The 22,438-nt window shown below is 39.1% G+C and overlaps 1 protein-coding gene across 1 annotated transcript; it reads left to right on the plus strand.

The window, feature by feature from the left end:
• Positions 1–301: 301 nt before the first annotated feature.
• Positions 302–11,675, plus strand: LOC139139586 (type I iodothyronine deiodinase-like). The gene is made up of 5 exons (XM_070708478.1): positions 302–368; positions 8,327–8,599; positions 8,680–8,876; positions 9,154–9,326; positions 11,000–11,675. The coding sequence occupies exons 3-5, from the start codon at positions 8,874–8,876 to the stop codon at positions 11,259–11,261; spliced, it is 438 nt and encodes a 145-aa protein (XP_070564579.1). The 5' UTR covers positions 302–368; positions 8,327–8,599; positions 8,680–8,873; the 3' UTR covers positions 11,262–11,675.
• Positions 11,676–22,438: the final 10,763 nt, after the last annotated feature.

The following is a 22,438-nucleotide window of genomic DNA, read 5'->3' on the forward strand; positions in this document are numbered from 1 at the left end:
TGACACAAACCACGGTACAATCCTCAAGGCCAAACGTCATTACAACTCACGATAGTTACCGTACGTGACTTATACAGAAACTGTCCTTTTGAACAAAGTGTGATAAATTCGAGTTCCGTTATCTAAGTAAAAAATGTCTATCACAGCCGAATAGATAAACGAAAAGATAACGAACACGTGAAATGTTAATGATACACTTTTTGCTGGTCATTTGATAAATTGTGTCAGTAACCTTTCAGGGAGTATTTTTATCTCTGATGACCATATTCCAGGTAATGTGATAAAATTGCTTCAATCAATATAAAAGCTCATTCAATCGAAGTTACTTCCAACTTAACGTTCATTCCGATCCGGCACTGTTCGATACTGTAAGTATCTCGCATGTTTATTACAGTCGGAGTTTTTTGTCAATTAGTAACTGTGGTTTGCGTGTAACCATTGGCAATACGTTAACAACACATTCTCGAGCCAGTTATATCGATCGATAAAAACGAAATCAACTTTTTTGTGAATGTTAAAACACTGCCAGCAAGGAGGTCAAGCGTAGCCAAAACAACACTATCAATCCGCATAAATTCCTCGAACTTTACGGAACGTATAATTTGTAAAAGTTGTTTGTGCGGAGCTGGTGATATATTTGCTGACTACGACTGATCTCCTCCCAGACGATGCTTCAGCTTGTTGATTTGATTGTGATCGACTGATATTACCGCACGATATCAGTTACACCTATAAGTGTTGGCAACTACTAAATTAGACAGTATGCCAATGGTTCAATGCTAACCACTGTACTTTGTTTATTTTGTGTTGGGCAAGGACAAATTATAATGTCTTTTACTTGATGAATCAGTGTACCTGCACGGACCATTCTTTGTGTTGTTAATCTTGTGATCAAAAGCTACTACCCTGGGGATAAAGAGAGACAATGTCCATAAAGAAATCTAAGGAAGCATTCGGCTTACCGGGATGTCATTGATTCGAAACTTCACGAAAGTTATCACGAAATCTAATGACGATTCCTCCCCGCGTTCTCTGTACGGTCAGGAACATGATGGAGAACAAATTAGATGCTAAAAATTCATATTTTTCACGAAAATGTGATTTTTCTCCATACTCTCATGAGATCGCTCAACTTTACGCAGTTCTTTTAATTGCCTGTGTCCCCCAGTCAAATTCTATCCAACAAATGTATTTTCTGAGACAGAACTTTACATGCTTTTTAAGGCATCGTAGAAGTAACATGGCTTATCTTAATTGTCTTAATAATATTTAATATCAGGTAAGATTGATTCCGATTTCACTGTCACTGTGGAATGATCGTGTCTGCAGGCACTAATAGAATATCCGATGTACGTGTCCCATGGCACTCACTCCTACTTGGCTCTCGAAGTAGGCACATTTGCACTTCGGAGATTTTCGGCACTTTTATCAGCATATCTACTTTTTTAATATGTTTGCTAAGCCTCAACATTTGTGGATATGATTGATACTACTCTTCATGCACTGAAAAATGGTCCTAGCTGCTGTAGCCGAGCGTTAGTAATGTCGGCTGCAATAATTGTAGCTTTGATGGGCTGGGCCGCGCAGCTTCGGCCTCTCTTGTGCAACATGCGCGATGCTCAACCAAGGCTAGAATCCCATCCAAGAACCTTGCCATCGTAAAACAGCGCTGGGGATCTGCACATGGGCTTCATGGCACAATGAAGCGAATTTAGCAGTACGCCCTCACCGACTAAATTTTGCCTTATACATTCGTTTATCCCGTGAACCCTGACCTGCCGTCAAGAAGGAAGATTCCGGAACATCAGAGAGGTTAAGATTTCATCCGTAGCGAGAACGTAACGTAGAGTGGCGACGCGTTCCGTACGAGTAACCTTCTGCACCGATTCGGATTAGGCCTAAGACCTAGCTGCTGTAGCCGAGCGTTGAGACTTGACCGGCTTTGCTTTCCACTTGCTTTCCACGGCAGCAGTAACTGGCTCGCCGAGCAAGGTTTACATGTCTGTGTTCACCTAACGATCTACGTATAAACAGCCTATCACTAACGCGACAGTCTACTGAAGTTTATACATTTAATTCGCTCTGTTTGATTTTAATAGACCTGAAGCAAGTCTAGATTAAGACGTATGCGTGCCGACTCACACACCCGACTCACACAGTCGCATTGTATAAAGGATATTTCTTTGATATCAGGTTAATAGAAACACAGAGATAAAAAATTGAAATCCCTACTGAAATTTTACTTTGTGTTAGAAAAACCGTGTAAAGCCACGGAGGTAAAACAAATGACAATTGTTCATTTCAGTCCAGACTGAATGTTATCGGCAGTGCAGTGTAACGACGTCTGTCACGCGTGTTCCGTTGTCTGCGAGTGCACTGCAGGAGGTACTTTTTCCTTCTGTTACCTAAAATATCTCAAAATCAGACGGTGATCGATTAAACCAAGAGCAACAATTTAAACGAAAGGAATGTCAGTTTTGAATATCAAGTCTATGGCGAAACGAGCGTGAAAATCGCTCTCGGAAAAGGTGTACGAGAAAAGTGGCAGTTCCACGTAGAAAATTAGAGAGGTTAAGATTTCACCCGTAGCGAGAACGTAACGTAGAGTGGCTACGCGTTCCGTACGCGTAACGTTCTGCACAGATTCGGATTAAGACTTGACCGGCCCCGCCCCGTCGCCTTTGCTTTCCACGGCTAGCCGAGCAAGGTTCACATGTCTGTGTTCACCTAACGATCTACGTAACAGCCTATCACTAATGCGACAGTCTACTGAAGTTTATACATTCAATTCGCTCTGTTTTGCTTTTTATATGCCCATAGACTTGAAGCAAGTCTAGATTAAGACGTGTGCGTGCCGACTCACACAGTCGCATCGTCTTATGGATTTTGCTCTGATATCAGGTTAATAGAACACAGAGAAAAAAAATTGAAAATACTGAAATTTTACTTTGTGTTAGAAAAACCGTGTCAAAGCCACGGAAGTAAAACAAACGACAATGTTAATTTCAGTCTAGACTGAATGTTATCGGCAGTGCAGTGTATGCGACGTCTGCCGCCGCGCGTGTGCCGTCGTCTGCGAGTGCACTGCAGGAGGTAATTTTTCCTTTTTGTTACCTAAAATATCTCAAAATCAGACGGCGATTGATAAAACCAAGAACAACAATACAAAACGAAAGGAATGTTAGTTTTGGTTATCAAGTCTATGGCAAAGCGAGCGTGAAAATCACTCTCGGAAAATGTGTACGAGAAACACTGTGGGCAAAATGGCCTCTATATTGTTCACTCAAAGTGTGACAATTTTTTGCCGCACATACGCTGAATGAGCGTAAAGAGAGCCAAATCAAGCTTCCGCGTAATGTGAAAACTTCGCCGAATTTCCTAGCCGCACAGCTAAATATTCAGGAAAGAGATGCAGATTCCATTTCCTCATATGTTCCTCTGTCCATTATGATATTTCGGCAATAATTTCATGAAGGAATTCTTAAAATACCGAAGCGAAAATACTCTATGCAAAAATAGGCGAAAACACGGCCAACAGCACAAACGATCGTAAACTCGTCATTTCATAAAAATAAGAGGGAAATTTAAAAAACTAAAACCATAGAGTTTTAGTTAACCTTCATGAGATGCTTAATCTCAAATATTGTAAGAAATAACAGCGCGAAATGAAAAATTTGGTCCGGCGGGGTTTTTTCAGATGTCTTTTTCATTTTACGATATGCCGAATAATTTCGATTCCCATAGAAAACAATGGCGTTTATGCGCGTCCGATCGACCGAACACATTGCAAACTTCTCGCCGGTTCAAATTTTTTAATTCTCAACCAATGATAATGAAAATTGGCACGGTGATCCTTTGACTTATAAGCAAAAATCGTATCGTTTTAGATTTTTGAATTTCTTCGTAAATTTGTTTTATTGCCATTCTATTCATTCTGATCACTAAAATATACTGTTGCCGTCAACAATATGGCGATCTGACGGCGTTTACATGTGCAGAACAAGGGTCTGAAATTGACGCAAATCAATCAGCAAGTGTCTCCTAAATTGTACAGATCAAATACCTGTCAGGTTGTTGTCTTTTATACAAAATTTGGGTGAATATGAACCATGAACATCACATTAAATTGGTAAAAATAACGCAAAACGGAAGCGAGCTGGTGTAGAGTCTCCACTGTGAACGTGTAGTGAACGTTATCGATCGATATTCTTTTGTTGCGAATTGATACAATGTTGTGTTGCATACCCGCGGATCGCATGGCGCCAAACTTGCCAAAGAGCGCCAAAATATGCTGAGACATAAAAGTATCACCAAAACTACACAAATTGTCTTCGATTCAATTTGAGTTGAAGAAAACAACAGATATGTTGATTTTGTGGTACATAAGTCAATATATACGGGCTGCCATGGAAAAATTCATGACGTAACCTGAAAATACGATCGCGAGCGACAGGCGAGCAGATTTCGATCGATATTTTATTGAAATGAAATTGATACAATGTTCGCTGTCGTCACTAGCAACCAGCCAAAAGCGTTGTCCGGCGGGGGCGCTGTACTGAACAATTTAGGGCCCTTTTTGCCCATAGTGATATGATAGTGAAAAGTGGCAGTTTCACGTAGAAACGACTGCCAAACGACAAGAGAACGTGTGACATCATCAGAACATGATTAGAGCGCGCAGAAAGTGATGACGTATCCGTTCCCGTTTCGTTCCGTATGAAATCTTAATCTCTCTATTAAACGACTGCCAAACGACAAGAGAACGCGTGACATCATCAGAACATGATGAGAGCGCGCAGAAAGTGATGACGTATCCGTTCCCTTCCGTTCCCGTATGAAATCTTAACCTCTCTATCAACCTAGCGCAGACGCCTCTCCTAGAGAAACCCAAAATAAAGTTAACATAATAATCTCTTCTTTAGTCAGTACGTAAACACGATCCATGCTTGAATACATCTGCACAAGCAGGCGTTTGCCCGCGAACGTCACGGCCGGGGTCGATCGACAACACCCGAGGCTGAAATGACGTAATAGCGCTGATCGCAAATGACGTCACTGTTCTCTTCATTAATATGCATAAATAAACATTTCTCCGCATTTTCCGCATAAACGACGAAAATAAAACCTGCGTCACACTAATATTCGTATGAATTGATGACTGAGACAACAAGCTGCAAAAACAGCCGTGCATACAACGACAAAATTTGTCCGAATTTCAGCATATTTGTCCGAAAGTCGCGCGCGTGCAGCTATATTTAGTAACAAATCCGAAATCGCGATAAACGCTATTTCAACCACACCGCCGCACGCGCGCGACGGTCACGCGACGGACCAGCAGACGATCTCTGGTTACTAGGGCCAAGACGCGCGCGCGTCCATAGTTACACCTAAAGACGAAACGTACACTTCAGATGGTCGTTGAGGGCGTCGCATATGCCCTCTCTTGCTTTTTATCGTTCAAGGAAGCCCGTGATTTGCAGTGCACGCACGAGACACACTCGAGAGTAAAGATGGCGGTCGAGTTTGAATGGAATTTGCGCCCGAGTCATTAAACTGTCATTTTTCAGCTGCAAGGAGTACAGTTGACCATTGATGTATGGGGTTACAACGATTCTAAATTATCCGGGAGCAGTATTATGGTGAAATTTGCAAACGGTAAGGCGAGATTCGCTGATAGTGCGGCCCCGTTTGTCCCTTGTGTCAGCACTGCAAATCTGCAGCGCTGTTTTACGTGGGCAAAGTATGGGGGAATTGTAGCCTTGATTTGGCATGGCTCAAGCCGCATGACAGAGGCCCAAGCCGCACGGTCCACACCCACCAAGGCTACAATTATTGTAGCTATAGTAATATATGTACGAGTTTCTGGGCGAGAGTTGTGTTATATCCTAGCCGTTCGACTCCTATGGATGATTTATTTAATGATTAAATTAATAATGCTACTAATTATTCCCTTTTCTTTGTTTTTTACTTGATGAATCTGTGTACTCCAAAAACCCTTGTAAATGCCAAAAGGCTAAAATTGTCCGTGTTAGAGAATTTATATACATTAGTATTTACTCAATCATTTCACGAGAACGCGTTAAATTATTTTCCTGCGGTGGAAAACACCACAAAAATATATAGCAATTACTGTACACTTCCAACAGTCTGGTGAGGCGAGTAAATCAATGCCCTCAGTTGTCCAAGTGGTGCGTCTTCTGTTACTGTAGACAAAGGTCTCAAAGTTTGTTTTATGGGACAAGATTTATATAACTCCTTTATTCATACATGTTGTACATGTTGGAGCTTATGGTATGTTGGGAAATTCATGGTACGTCGAAACTGTCTCAGTATTTCAATGGCTCGGTATATTGATGGTTTAGGGATATGCTATTGCTTAACTGGCTACTAACACTATAAGGCAATGTGAATGTAGCTCCCGACGAATTTCTGTGATAATGCCATCGATTTGTGCCCCCGCTAGGTCACACACTTGTTTGTTGACGATAGCATACATGGTATCGCAGTGTGACAAAGACCGTATTCCCCATGTCGGGTCACCATTTGCCCGACATCTGAAGGAAAACTTGTCTTATGTGTCGAGGTAACGTAGTGCCTTACTTTGGCAATAATGTTTTTATTACATGTCTTTACTACATACTTTTCACAATGAATTTTTGTTGATTTGCAAAAGGCAATCGTTAGCGTAAAGTCAATGGTAGACCAAAATTATGTACGGACGCAGCGACAAGTTACCATCAAACCCTACGGGCGCGTATAATGACGCATGTAACGAGGATAACAAATGGAAACATTACATTTTCAGACGGAAGAAATTGTGTGACATCCCTCCACCAAAGATCCTAAATATTGTTCAAGTGTTTCCACTGTAACTATTTAATTGTATAATCTGTTGCCTTTAGAAACCACACAATACATCGGGATACATAGGGTTACAAAACATGCGGCCATACGAGTTTCCGCCAATCTCAATCGCAATGTGAAGTTCATTACAAATCTGTAGATCGTGATTATTACCAATAAATTGAGGAGTCGAAATATAATCTTCTGAGTTACTGATTCGCTGATTAAAACGATTTATCAATACCAATAATTCCTAGCAAAACAATCAGCTACAAGCTCCCTAGACGCTACACATTGCCATATAAGCATTGAAGGACAATTAGCACGAATATTTGTACTAAATTATCACCCGGAAGAAGACATGATTTTTTGTTTTCATAGCAGAAATACAGGCAGAAAGACAGGTAACCTCTATCTAATCCCTGAATGACATTTGTTATCGGGCTTGTACTATCTTGGAACTACTAATATTTTGTGCGATATAATTATATACTCTGCTTGAAAGTAGCTGTATTTCTGTTGATGAATTCAAAACAAAAACTGGAAAACTGGGTTCGAGATATAAAAACTTGATTGTTTGCTCTTTTGCACATTATACTGCTCTGCAATGCTGCACGTGTCATTCATTTCTTGGTTGCGGCTATACAGGTCTCGTAGAAATAAGTGTTAATTTGCTGTCCTCAGAGGGTAGTTAAGTTGGTAAATAATAGCACTGTCACAAATCTGCCTGAATTCAAGAATATGTTAGCAAGGTTAACTTACCTGTGAATCTGTTTGAGTGCGTTAAAATTGAGCATGCAGGTTTATGCCAGTGCTTTAATAAATTTGAAGTGTATGAAAGGTGAGGTTAAAACAGTCTCGGCTGCCTTATTTAACATTTTTCTTGAATTTTTGAAAGGTGGGACAGAAAAGCGAGTTACAAATTGCAACACGAAGATCAAATACCAAATGGAGATCGCTTACTCTAAATATAAGTTGTCATTTCACAATGCCTGATATTGAGAGAATGTTCATTAAAAGTTTACCTGAAGTCGTAGAAAGCCATCTCTGCAAAAACACTGACCTTAGCATTTAAATCGACATTTACCTCCTGAATTCAGCGCCCTTATTTTGAATTGCTTAGCTCAGAGTCATCTCTGATGTGTACGGTCCACAAAAATTCTACATTTCAATTAAATTAAAGTACTTTTTAATAGAGCGGTCACATGCATCATTGAATCGCAGTGTATTGGCGTTCCTGTTTGGTAAAATCATTCCCATGTTGAATTACAAAGTGTATAGAGCGACTCGGCGACCTTGAAGTTACAGCAATCTGTACAACGTTAATTATAAATAAATATGGTTTTTAACGAGTTGAGCACATGGACTGCAATTCCTGGACAGCTAAAAGAATTACTTTGGGAAGAGATCTTCCAATAAAGTAAATTTATCAAAGAATGGTCAAACTGCCTAATTGCTTGTATTTGCCTTATTTACGGTCTAGGTCATCAACATGGCATTGGATATCAAAGACAGAGACCTCATGTTCAAGATTCTGTCTCGCTTAAAGGATCTTATGTATTCAGAAGCTACCCAGAAGAGGTATACCGAAAAATTGGACCCAACGAAAGTGGACCCGTCTACGTTTACGGCGGCCATGATGGAGGTCGAAAGGGAAGATGAGTTGAGCGCCCTCATTGAAAATGGGATCGATCCGAATCAAGTGACTGAAAGGTTTCTGAAACTGGTCAGACAACACTACGGAAACGACAAGGAGGTACGCTATCAAATATAACTATGAATATTTTAAATATCTTAGAATATTTGACGTACAATCACATTTTCTTTTGAATACAGTTTGCGGATTTGATTGCCAGTTTTGAGCCATATGGAGGAACGATTTGGTTGGGTACCCTTAAAGTTGGAGATCAGAGGCCTGACGTTTCCCTCCTGAACATTGAAACAAAGAGAGAGTTCCCTTATCGAAATTGCACATCAACAAAGAGCGCCCTCTGGCCATCATTTCTGGCTCTGTTTCCTGACCTCCACTGATGGTAAGTGCTCATTTCTACATATCAACTGTTCAGGCATTGTTTTTGGCACACCTACAGTGTTTTAAGCTTGCAATAGCTTCATATTTTGTCAGGCTATCAACACCCAAACGACAAGTACAAGATTCGATCACATGATCATAAAATATTTCGTCAGCTTGCTGAGTGGAGTTGTGATACCTTCATTCACATTTATGTCACCTCGTAATTGGTGTTTGGCGAAATTCCAATATTGAAATGAGGTTTGAATTCGATTGACCATTATTTTTTTTCATTTTAGGCCACTGTTTTGAGTGGCGCGATGTCTTCGCTTTACCGTGACTTCAAGGACCGTGTTGACTTCCTTTACGTCTACGTCCTTGAAGCGCATCCACGTGAGGGATGGCGGGTCGGGTCAGATTTCAGCTCTATCGGCTACCACAAGAACCTGGATGAGAGAATTGTTGCAGCCAGGTATGCTGACTGTTCTGAACATTAGTGACACCGTTTGATAAAGTTTATTAATGAACGGGCTACCCTGAGTCTGCAATTCGATATAGCTGTATTGAATATCGCGTGTGCGCGATAAGGTGAATGCATGTTTAATATAACATGGGAGGTAGAGTGACACACAGAAACAGAGACAGACGGATTGACAGAGAGAGAAAGAGAAGAGAGAGATTAGGGAGGGGGCTGGAAGGGGACAGAGTGACTGTATGCAAAAGGGAGAAAATGTAATACGGATAGAGGGAATGGAAGTAGGAGAATAATAGAATCTCACACCGCCAAGGATATTGGATCAGATTTCTCACACTGCGTGGTAGTATTTTGTCCCACGCTCGCCTGCGGCACGTGTGAGACAAAATATCCCCAACTCAGTGTGAAAAATCTGGTCCTAGGTCCTTGGTGTGTGAGATTTTTTCTCACATAACCACAAAATGCGTTATATTCACACTGGAGACATTGAATGTTTAACTGTATCAGCGACTATCCTACGAGGCCATCTAGTATTCCATGTCACTAACGCGAACTCCGTTGCGAGTTCCACTGCCGATACTTCAACTTCTGCTACTGACGAGATGTCAAACAAAAAGAATTGGCTATATGTTACAGGTGGCCTATGTTCACCATTTATTTGGAAAGTTCGGCCGTTTTTTGTGAGTCTGTAACCAACGACGTACAACATTATCCAAAATCGTGATAACGCTGTCGTCTGCCCCCGTACTCTGACCCGCTTACTTTGTAGTTCTAGTCCGTGTACTACTCATAGTGCCAGTGGATAATATTTTGCGCGTGGAACGAAAGGCTCTTGATCATCCAATCAGAGCTCGTGTACTATATACAGCAGAGTGTGAGACGATTTCTGAGTGTGGGATCGATTTTCCCACACCGTCGATCCCACAACCCCAATGGCCAGGAATGAGAGAAAGTTTTGTCCGTGCAAGAATATATCAAAGATATCGAAAAAATATACACTATCTATACAGTAATATCGTTAATGTTTATAACATGTCCTGTCAATTGCATTTTAATTGGTCGAGCTGAACCACGTGACTGCCCACAAATACACAGTAATGGTTTGTTTTCATGCCCGTGAATATGAATAATATCGTAAACACAGTAACTTTACGGCTAAAATGAAAATTGTGATTTGTACAAAGATCATAATCAACCACAAAATAAAATGGAGCATTTGTGGGCCAAGTTTAGACGCTTTTTTTTTCAAAAAAAATCTCCGGATTTGCAAAATTTTTGCAGCGCGCACTACTCACTGACAGGTTCTGGGGCCCCGTTGTCGTTCGCATGGGAAATTTTCGTAAATTTTGACGGTTTTTCGGGGTTCGTTGATAATATAATGGAAATAACAGACTCCGCGCTGACCATTAACGTTTATTTATGGGCACGGGCGAGAGGAAAGCCAAATTAACGGGCTCGGCAAGCCTCGTCCGTTAATTTTTGGCTTTCCTCTCGCCCTTGCCCACAAATAAACCTTAATGGCCAGCGCGTCGCCCGTTATTTCTATAATATCGTTAATGTTTATAACTTGTGCTATTCATATACAGAAGATTTTATTGCGGAATTAACACAGCTATAAAAACTTTCAGTTGTTATACATTCCATACAAATACTTACCATGTCTTCCGCAGGTTACTTATCGAAGCCGATGAGAAATTTCAAACTTTCACGACAGAAATCAGTGATTCAAGCAAATTCAGATTGGTGGCGGACCCGATGGATAACGTCTTTGCCGAAACCTACGCTGCTCTGCCCGATCGCTCCTACGTAATAGAGGGCGACAAGCTGGCCTTCATCGGTGCAACGATAAAACAGCTATGCGAGAGCCCACACAGGTTAATGACAGATTGGCTGCGTGACTGGCTGGAAGCCCGCTTTGCCATGAAAACATAATCACTTTCAATTCAATTTTGCAATTAACAAACTGCAATACGAGCAATTTGCTAAATAATGGCGTTGTAACAAAAGTTGTCTTCAGTTAAGGAAACCTGAGAACAGTGTAATATACGTCAAAATAATGTGCAATTCAATAAACACGTGACTTCATCAAGCGCTCTTTGGGAATTTTTTGGTTGTTATGATAATACACTGCTAAATTATCGCAGTGCATTTGATAAAATGTGACCAAATCCCATAATAGGGCATGATGAAGGCACGTTGTATAAAGCTGCATTATTTTCATTTTTAAAGAATACCAAACTTTATGTAATTATGTTGCTGTATGTTTTCAGATTTCATAAATTTCGAAATATTTCATTTTTGTGCATTGCTGAGACACAGTGAATAAAAGCATGGAATTATCAAAAACCTTCGTAATACGTGCTTCGATAGCTTTTCCTCAAATTTTTCTAGAAACTGAATATTCAAGAATATTCAAAAGAAGAATATTCAATAGTAAAAACCATTGTTATCATGTAAGTTTTGGATACTAAGAGAAACAAATTACGTTTAAGTTACTGGCACTAGATTTATGAATGACCCCTATTCAATGTAAGGAAAAGGTGTACCTTCGATTTATAAAAATCAAGATGTTATAAACTGTATTTACTCAGCATGCTTAAAATAAGTCAACACAAACAACAGAAGAGAGTGTCCAAGCAACAGAAGAGAGTGTCCAAACACTATGCATTAACTTATGGTATAAAGCGCCTCAGTCTGGGACAGATATTCTGACTCTCAAAGCTTCACAATAGCATTTCGGTCTACCACATTTTGGGGCTTATTTTGAATCATATGGAGTAAAAAAAGTTTCGACCAGCTAATTGTTTGAAAATTTAAATGGTCATTTTACCCCATAGCCTTTGCACAGTGATGGTTGCCATTTTGTCATCTGTAATCATTCGATAATTAATTTTTCCAATTCCCAGTGACCCTACTTTTTATTTTATTTCGAATGGAAAAGGTTATTATGTGTACGTTTCCTCAATTTGAGCAAAAGTTAATAGTTTTTGTTTTGTTTGTTTTGTTTTGTTTTGTTTTGTTTTGTTTTGTTTTATTGTTTGTTTGTTTCTTGTTTTTTGTTTTTTTGCTTTGGAGGGCTGGAACTACCTTAAATGTAAAAGCCTACCTTGATTCATAATACTGTGTTGGAATATAAAGATAAATTTGCCCTAAAACATGTTGATTTTTTAATTATCTAATTACGACGATGATGATGGAATTGAAACCCACGTACAGTAATTGTTGTCTGAGGCGTCTATCGTGAAAACACAATACGACAAGTTAGAGCATGTCCACACGCAGTTTTCTATTACAACATCTCTAGAATCAGTCCGGTAGGATCAACAAACCTGCGTCGCTGTCTACGTTGGCACCGCCAGATTTTATCCAAACGCCTGAAGATATGGGCAAATCAGCACAAATTGTTTATGTATGCAGCAGAAGTAAAATGCAATGCGATGAAAAACGAAAGATGTAAAAACAAGCCACTAGCGTTAATAGCATGCACATGTAACCGTGGAAGATGGAAAGAGTTACAAAATGGCAACCCGGCGGCCATATTTGATCTGATATCAAAGGAAGCTGATATGTTAGTAATATCACAACACTGTGGTCTTATACATAGCTCGAATGAATAGGCCGAGATACGTCTGAGTGAAGAATACGGAGGAAAGGATCGACTGCGCCAAATACTCAAATCAAGCCGCGGTTTTACTGATAAAATATCATGATGTAATAAGAAGAGAGTTCACGGGGATGGAAAACGATTCTGACATCCTATCAAAATGGGAAAGAAAAGAATAACAAAATTTATCAGTGAAATCATTTTTGGTAGATCCGTCGCTGGATATTGATGTATAACTTTAGAAATTGTAAAATAAATTTAAGAATATCTTTTATGTAGTATGTGTCTCGAAAATGAAAGCCGTCAACTTTTGCAGAAATCTTTTGGCAATAGATATTCAAAATCAGGAGTCATCGTTCAATGTAAAGGAACAATTTACCTCAATTTTACCTCCAATGAAATTAAAATAGCCACCATCTCTGCCTTAACTCTTTTTAGAAAAAAATAATTTTCGATATTCACAAAATAAAGATGTTAAAATGTTATTTACTCAGAGAATATCCAAATAACTCCACATCAGGTGTACATCAGCAACATATTGTTAAAGTTGGAGGGTCTCAATACCTGTTCCGAATGCGCATTCTACCTGGATGGACTGGTAAATTACTTCAAGCTCATTACTAATGAAGAATATTCGTATTTGAATTAAACTTCGAAAGACCTAGATTGCAGCTGTTTCAGCTGTTGAAACCTTGCCGCGTCGACCTCCGGGATGCTGCCCAGAAGCAGTCATTTGGAGAAATCTCTCGTATATGGTACCAAGTTGAACGTATTCTCTGGGTACACAACTGAGCAGAGGATACTGAAGTGCATATACAGCCAAAGTGGCTACACTGTTTGCACAAGGTCAGTTAGATTTCTAGAAAAAAATCCAAATCTTCATCTTACATGGAATTAATTTTTTTGAAGCAGTTTCTGCCGATCTGTTTTTATACTCTTAAAAATAGCGTCAATGACACCGTAGCTCCCATCCTGGACTATTTAGTGTTTGTTCTCTGGTCAGATATTGAACATGTGTGAAAGGGATAAAGTGCATGAAGTGAAAATACTTAAATGAAATGTACTGGAGACAGTGAAATATGTTGAATGTATTTATTCAGAATATAAAATGGAAAAAATACAGAATTAGATATATCGAATACTGTGATACAACCATTAACTCAACAAGTCATTTACAATGACATAGTCCCCACTTGTAATAGGAGTATTAGTCTTGATGGGGCAGGAAAATGTGGTCATTAAGAAGTCTCACTGGAGCGTATATGTTGAGATCTATGGGCACATAGGTCTATGTCGTTGTTCCCAATTTGAAACACATGAGGCATTTCTAAGTTATGGTTCTAAATCGGGAAAAAAGATCAGACCTCTAGCAGTATTGGCCAGCCAAGAAATACATATGCGCATTATAAATGAGGTACAAGATGTGACATCTTAAGGTCTAATATCCTATCAAAATTGGAGGGTATAGAACTTGTGGTTACTGAGATATGCATATATATGTATAATCAAGGTCAAAGGTCATCGAGGTCACATGACATTTTGAAAAAAAAATTATATTGCTAATTAATCCCTATATGCCAAAAAATCAGATCTCTAGCTCTATTCACTTGCCCAGAATTAGATGTGTACATAATTAATGAGGTAAAGCGTGTGTTGTCATAAAGTCTCCCATCCTACTAAATACAAAGGACATAGCACTTGTGGTTACTTATTTATTGACATAAACATATATTTTAGGCAAAAGGTCATCGAGGTCCCATGACATTTGGTCAAAAAATTTCTCTCCTATAGTTATCCCTATATACCAAAACTCAGACATCCAGCTCTATTGGCTTGCTCAGAATGAGATATGTGCATAATTATTGAGGTACAGTATGTGGTGTCATAAGGTGTCCAATCATACCAAATATGAAGGGTGTAGCACTTGTGGTTACTGAGTTATGGACAAATATGTATATTGAGGTCAAAGGTCACTGAGGTCACGTGACATTTTGTCAAAAAAATGTATTGCTAAGTTATCCATATATATCAAAAATCAGACCTCTAGCTCTATTGGCTCGCTGAAAATTAGATATGTGCATAATTAATGAGGTACAATATGTGGCGTCATAAGGTGTCCAATCATAACGTACATGAAGGGTGTAGCACTTGTGGTTACTGAGTTATGGACAAATATGTATATTTGAGGTCAAAGGTCACTGAGGTCACGTGACATTTTGTCAAAAAAATTGTATTGCTAAGTTATCCCTATATACCAAAAATCAGACCTCTAGCTCTATTGGCTCGCTCAAAATTAGATATGCACATAATTAATGAGGTACAATATGTGGCGTCATAAGGTGTCCCATCATACCATACATGAAGGGTGGTAGCACTTGTGGTTACTGAGTTATGGACAAATATGTATATTTGAGATCAAAGGTCATCAAGGTCACATGACATTTTGTCAAAATATCCGAGATATCTGCTTGAACGGATGGACTCACGGATGGACGAACAGACGGACATGACCCAATCTATAAGCCCACTGGACTTCATCTGTGGGGACTAAAAATTGTGTCACTGCATCCTTTTTGCAATATGAATACGATGAGAAACTAAATTTTTGTTTTTCGTGGCCTTATACATGGGAGTCTATGGAGATCTGCCTTATACATGGGAGTCTATGGACGTGTAAACTAAAAATATGCAAATTTCACCACGATTTGCCCAAATTTGGGAAAGGTCACTCCTATGCACTTCCATACCAAGTTTCAAATCAATCGGACTTGTGGTTTCAGAGAAGAAGATTTTTTGACCAAAAATGGGAGAAAATTACAAAAAAAATCATGAAAAATAGCAAGTCCAAGATACTGACCCAATATGTGCACAATCATTTCATGTCAGCCCAAAGTACTTACATGCTAATTTTCATGTAATCTGCTCAGTGGTTATTGAGTTTTTTCAATTTTGACTGTTTTTACATTTTTTCACTTAATTTGCATATTTTTGGCATGACAACTTCATTTGAACAAAATCTCATCTACAACCCATCATCCATGTACACACCAAATATCAAGATGAAATGTACAGCGGTTTTGGAGTTTTTGATGTTGACGGACAGACATACAGACATACAGACAAACATACATACATACAGACATTTCCCTAGCCTATAAGAATAGCTTCCATTGCCTATATACATATGGCTATGGGAGCTAAAAAGGAGAGAGACCGACAGGCTGTGAACAGATGAACAGACATTGACAGGGGGAGACGGGACCAACATCTGGAGACAGATTGAAGAAGAGAAAACAGACAGGGAGAAACGCAGACAGAGTCAGAAACCTATGGGGTAACCCCATTATTTGCCAATAGGTCCACATGCTTTAAGGTTAACGTTGTTGTTTTTTCTGCGAATTGGTCTAAAGCGGGAGGACAAATTTCAGCTGCTATGATTTAATCCGAGTGGAGTTGAAGTCAAACATACTTTTCTTTAACGAAGTTCTTAGTTCGGCAAATTTAATTTGGCCAGCGACAACTTACGGATTTGCGGTAGACTCTGCCTATGCCCCGGCCTAGGGTATTTATTTTGACCTGGGCGAGAGGTCGGACAGATACAAAACGAAGTCCTGAACTTTCGACATTTGAGGTCAAAAATGGGATACGTGATTCGCATTCCCCTACCATTTCCCTGGACAGGTGCCCCCCGGGGTCAAAAAGTAGTGTTAGTATGTGCGAGGATACGAGACGGGAAGGCAGACGGGCACACAGACAGACAGATAAATAAATAGCTGAAATAAATACAGACATTAACACAGCAGGACAGAATCGAGAACTGGGTCACTCGCTATCTTTTATTTGCAGGGGATCAAAATGTTAACTGACAAAACAAACTTGAAGGCGAACAATGGCGATGTCATGTCATCGTGGAATCACACGAAACAAAACATACTGTATATTTTGACATTTTTTGTTTAATGGAAAAATTAACTTCAACATGAAATCTGATATACATGTATATGTCATGATTTGGATAAAGCCGATAGAATTTCGAATATTCGAATGCATTATCAAGGTCTTCAATACAATTAGACTTCTGTAACACAACGTGACGCCCCAATGTCTGATTATTTTAACATAAAACAAACTAGATAAATAAAAATATTGAGAATTTTTACAAGACCGGAAACAATGGACAGAATAGAATGATATAGAATGTTCACCTATAAGTCCCTGGCTCTCGACAGAACACTAAGATTGACTAAAAAGACAGCTTACCGATCAGTTGCAGTAAGTTAAACCATAAGCCAAACAGAGATGCAACTTGCAATTTAGGAGCAATTATCTGATTGGTCAGCAAAACAGAGAGAGGTTAGTAGTGTGTAATGGGTGTACATGAGAGTGGCTAGACACACTGACGCTACACACAGTATCGAGATTTACCAAAGGGATATACTATACAGACTCTTGGAAAACTTTCAGAACAGTTTGTTTCAGCTGTTTCGCTTTATGGTGGGTGACATTCTGGAATTACTCTCGGCATTCAGAGAATAAATTATCGAGAGCATCAGAAAAGGAAGCGAGAACAGGATAGTATGCGCAAGCCATTGTTGAACGAGCGAACAGTCAGGAAGCTTCCCTCAAAGTTCGAAAGCGGTCAAAACGTTCAAGTGGGGTATCTTTGTTGACAGCAGGATTGCCAATTTTCTCGTTGTCATCTTGTAGGGAGGCCTAGATCTACGGACAGCGTTGTCAGGTACCAAAATTAGGCCATCTGCAGGTCTGTAAAATATCGATGACCCCAGTTCAATGTGCAGTAAAATCGATATTTTCAGTGACCTGCATGTCACATCAGAGAGACCAGCTCATGCTAGTGATTGCGTGAGGTTGTTCTCAAAAACAATGTCAGGAGGGTCACATAACAGTCTTCATGTGAGATGAATGCTCTAAGTATCATCAAATGGTGATATTATAATGCCAAACTTTCAAACGTTTCAGCAATAAGAAGGAGAAGACCCTCGTTATCTTCCCCATGTGTTCACTGTTTTACAGCTGCCTTGTCATTGAACACGCACATTGAATAGTGTAGTGACTGCAATCTCTGTACTATACAGTTTTTACTGATAAAATATCATGAAGCAAGTTCACCAGGATGGAAAAACATTCTGACATTAACAAAATGGGAAACAAAACAATAACAAAATTTATCCGTGAAATCATTTTTGATAGATCCTTTGCTGGATATTGATGTATAGCTTTATAAATTTAAAAATAAATTTTAGAATATCATTAAAGTAGTATGTTCCTCGAAAGTGAAAAGCCTCAACTTTTGCATTAACTTTCCTCGAGAAATCCTTTGGCGATACATCTTCAAAGTAAGAATGAAAATCAGGGGTCATCGTTCAAATGTCGGTACCAAAGAAGCAATTTTTATCTCAATTTTAAATTAATTAATCTCAAACTAGCCATCTACATCTGCTTCAATTCTTTGTGGAAAAAGTGATTTTGGATAATACGGCAAAAACATTATTTACTCAACAAAAATAAATCCACATCAGTGGTACATCAGTACAATATTTTAAAAGTTACACGGACGTCTCGTGTTATCAAACCCATGGAAAGGTGAATAACTTTCAAGCTCATAACGAATGAACAATGTTCGAATTTAAGTTAAATTTCGAAAGACTTTAGTTGAAGCTGTTGCAGCTGTTGAAGCCTTACCGCGTCCACCTCCGGGATGCTGTCCAGAAGCAGTCATTTTGGGAAAGATTTCGTATGTGGTACTAACATATTCTCTGGGTACACACGCTGTGACGACTGAGCAGAGGATACTGAAGTGCATATACACCCAAATGGCTACACTGTTTGCACAGGGTCAGTTCGCTTTATAGACAAAATATGCAAATCTTCGTCAGCTGTTTCAAATGAAATTAATTTTTTTGAAGTAGTTTCTGCCGATTTCTTTTTATACTCTTAAAAAAGGAAAGAGACCGACAGGTTGAGGAACAAAGGAACAGACAGTGACAGGGAAAGACGGAATAAACATTTGAAGACAAATTGAAGCAGAGAAAACAGACGGGGAGAAACGCAGACAGGGTCAGAAACCTAGGGGTAATTCCATTAATTGCCAATACGTCCGCATGTGCTTTAAGGTTAACTTCGTTTTTTTTCTGCGACGCGGTCTTAAGCGGAAAGACAAATTTCAGCTGCTAAGATTTAATCCCAGTGGAGTTGAAGTCAAACATACTTTCTTTAACGAAGTTCTTAGTTCGGCAAATTTTAATTTGGCCAACGATAACGTACTGATTTGGGGTAGACTCCGCCAATGCCCCGGCCCAAGGTATTGCTTTTGGTCTAGGTGAGAGGTCGTACAGATATAAAACGGAGTCCAAATAATTTCGACATTTGATGTCTAAAATGGGATACGTGATTTGCATTCCCCTACCATTTTTCTGGACAGGTGTCCCCCGGGGTCAAAGAGTAGTGTTAATATGTGCTAGGATACAAGACAGGAAGGCAGACAGGCACACAGACAGAGAGATAAATTAATACCTAAAATAAATACAGATATTAACGCAGAAGGACAGAATCGGGAGCTGGGTCACTAGCTATATTTTATTTGTAGGGGATAAAATGTTAACTGACAAAACAAACTTTATGGCGAACAATGGCGATGCCACGTCATATCCACATACTTCAGTTTATAGTTACTTACTGTACGAGGATATTGAAATTAAGCAAATGAATGCTTGGAATCACAAGAAACAAAACATACTATATATATTTTGACATTTCTTGGTTCAGTGGAAAAATAACTTTAACGTGAAATCTGATATACATGTATATGTCATGATTTTGGATAAAAGCCGATAAAATTCAATATTCGATGGCATTATCCACGTCTTCAATACACTAAACTTATGTAACACAATGTGACGCCCCGATTCTGATTATTTCCATTAAACTTAAAACAAACTAGATGAAAATAAAAAAATGCGAATGTTTACAAGACCGGAAACAATGGACAAAATAGAACGATTCTGAATGTGCACCTAAAAGTCCCTGTTTCCCGACAGAATACTAAGATGAACTAAAAAGACAGTTTACCGGTCAGTTGCAGTAAGTGATCCATAAGCCACACAGAGATGCAACTTGCAATTTAGGAGCAATTATCTGATTGGTCAGCAAAACAGAGAGAGATTAGTAGTGTATAGTGGGTGTACATGAGAGTTGCTAGACACACTGACGCTACACACAGTATCGAGATTAAAAGGGATATACAGACTCTTGGAAAACTTTTCAGGTACAGGTTGTTTCAGTTGTTTCGCTTTGTGATGGTCGACATACCCGAATTACTCTCGGCATTCAGAGAATAAATTATCGAGAGCATCAGAAAAGGAAGCGAGAACACGATAGTATGCGCAAGCCATTGTTGAACGAGCGAACAGTCAGGAAGCTTCCCTCACAGTTCGAAAGCGGTCAAAACGTTCAAGTGGCGTATCTGTGTGGACAGAAGGGCAGCTAATTTTCTCGTTGTCATCTTGTAGGGAGGCCTAGATCTACGGACAGCGTTGTCAGGTACCAAAATTAGGCCATCTGCAGGTCTGTAAAATATCGATGACCACAGTTCAATGTGCAGTAAAATCGATAATTTCAGTGACATGCATCATACATCATACATCAGAGAGACTTATCTCATGCCTGTTCTCAAAAATAATGTACAAACAGGAGGGTCACATAACAATCTTCATGTGAGATCAATGCTCTCAGTATCATCAAATGGTGATATTATAATGCCAAACTTTCAAACGTTTCAGCAATAAGAAGGAGAACCCTGGTAATCTTCCCATGTGTTCACTGTTTTACAGCTGCCTTGTCATTGAACACGCACATTGAAGAATGTAGTGACTGCAACCTCTGTACTATACAGTTTTTACTGATAAAATATCATGAAGCAAGTTCACCAGGATGGAAAAACATTCTGACATTAACAAAATGGGAAACAAAACAATAACAAAATTTATCCGTGAAATCATTTTTGATAGATCCTTTGCTGGATATTGATGTATAGCTTTATAAATTTAAAAATAAATTTTAGAATATCATTAAAGTAGTATGTTCCTCGAAAGTGAAAAGCCTCAACTTTTGCATTAACTTTCCTCGAGAAATCTTTTGGCAATACATCTTCAAAATTAAGAATGAAAATCAGGGGTCATCATTCAAATGTCGGCACCAAAGAAACAATTTGTATCTCAATTTTAGATTAATTAATTTCAAAATAGCCATCACCTCTGCTTTAATTCATTGTGGAAAAACTGATTTTGGATATTACGGCAAAAACATAATTTACTCAATAAAAATAAATCCACATCAGTGGTACGTCAGTAAAATATTTTAAAAGTTAGAAGGACGCCTTGTGTTATCAAACCCATGGAAAGGTGAATAACTTTCAAGCTCATAATGAATGAACAATGTTCGAATTTAAGTTAAATTTCGAAAGACTTTATGTGAAGCTGTTGCATCTGTTGAAGCCTTACCGCGTCCACCTCCGGAATGCTGTCCAGAAGCAGTCATATTGGGAAAGATTTTGTACATGGTACTAACATATTCTCTGGGTACACACGCTGTGACGACTGAGCAGAGGATACTAAAGTGCATATACAGCCAAAGTGGCTACACTGTTTGCACAAGGTCAGTTCGCTTTCTAGAAAAAATATGCAAATCTTCATCTTACATGAAATTAATTTTTTTGAAGCAGTTTCTGCCGATCTGTTTTTATACTCTTAAAAAAGGAGAGAGACCGACAGGCTGAGGAACAGATGAACAGACAGTGACAGGGAAAGACGGAATACACATCTGGAGACAGATTGAAGAAGAGAAAACAGACAGGGAGAAACGCAGACAGAGTCAGAAACCTAGGGGGTAATCCCATTATTTGCCAATAAGTCCACATGCTTTAAGGTTAACGTTGTTTTTTTTCTGCGAATCGGTCTAAAGCGGAAGGACAAATTTCAGGTGCTATGATTTAATCTGAGTGGAGTTGAAGTCAAACATACTTTTCTTTAACGAAGTTCTTAGTTCGGCAAATTTAATTTGGCCAGCGACAACTTACGGATTTGCGGTAGACTCTGCCTATGCCCCGGCCCAAGGTATTGCTTTTGGTCTAGGTGAGAGGTCGTACAGATATAAAACGGAGTCCAAATAATTTCGACATTTGATGTCTAAAATGGGATACGTGATTCGCATTCCCTACCATTTTCTGGACAGGTGTCCCCCGGGGTCAAAGAGTTGTGTTAATATGTGCTAGGATACAAGACAGGAAGGCAGACAGGCACACAGACAGAGAGATAAATTAATACCTGAAGTACATACAGATATTAACGCAGAAGGACAGAATCGGGAGCTGGGTCACTAGCTATCTTTTATTTGTAGGGGATAAAATGTTAACTGACAAAACAAACTTTAAGGCGAACAATGGCGATGCGACGTCATATCCACATACTTCAGTTTATAATTACTTACT

Source organism: Ptychodera flava, chromosome 1, assembly GCF_041260155.1.
Source record: "Ptychodera flava strain L36383 chromosome 1, AS_Pfla_20210202, whole genome shotgun sequence".
NCBI classification, from domain to species: Eukaryota; Metazoa; Hemichordata; class Enteropneusta; family Ptychoderidae; genus Ptychodera; species Ptychodera flava.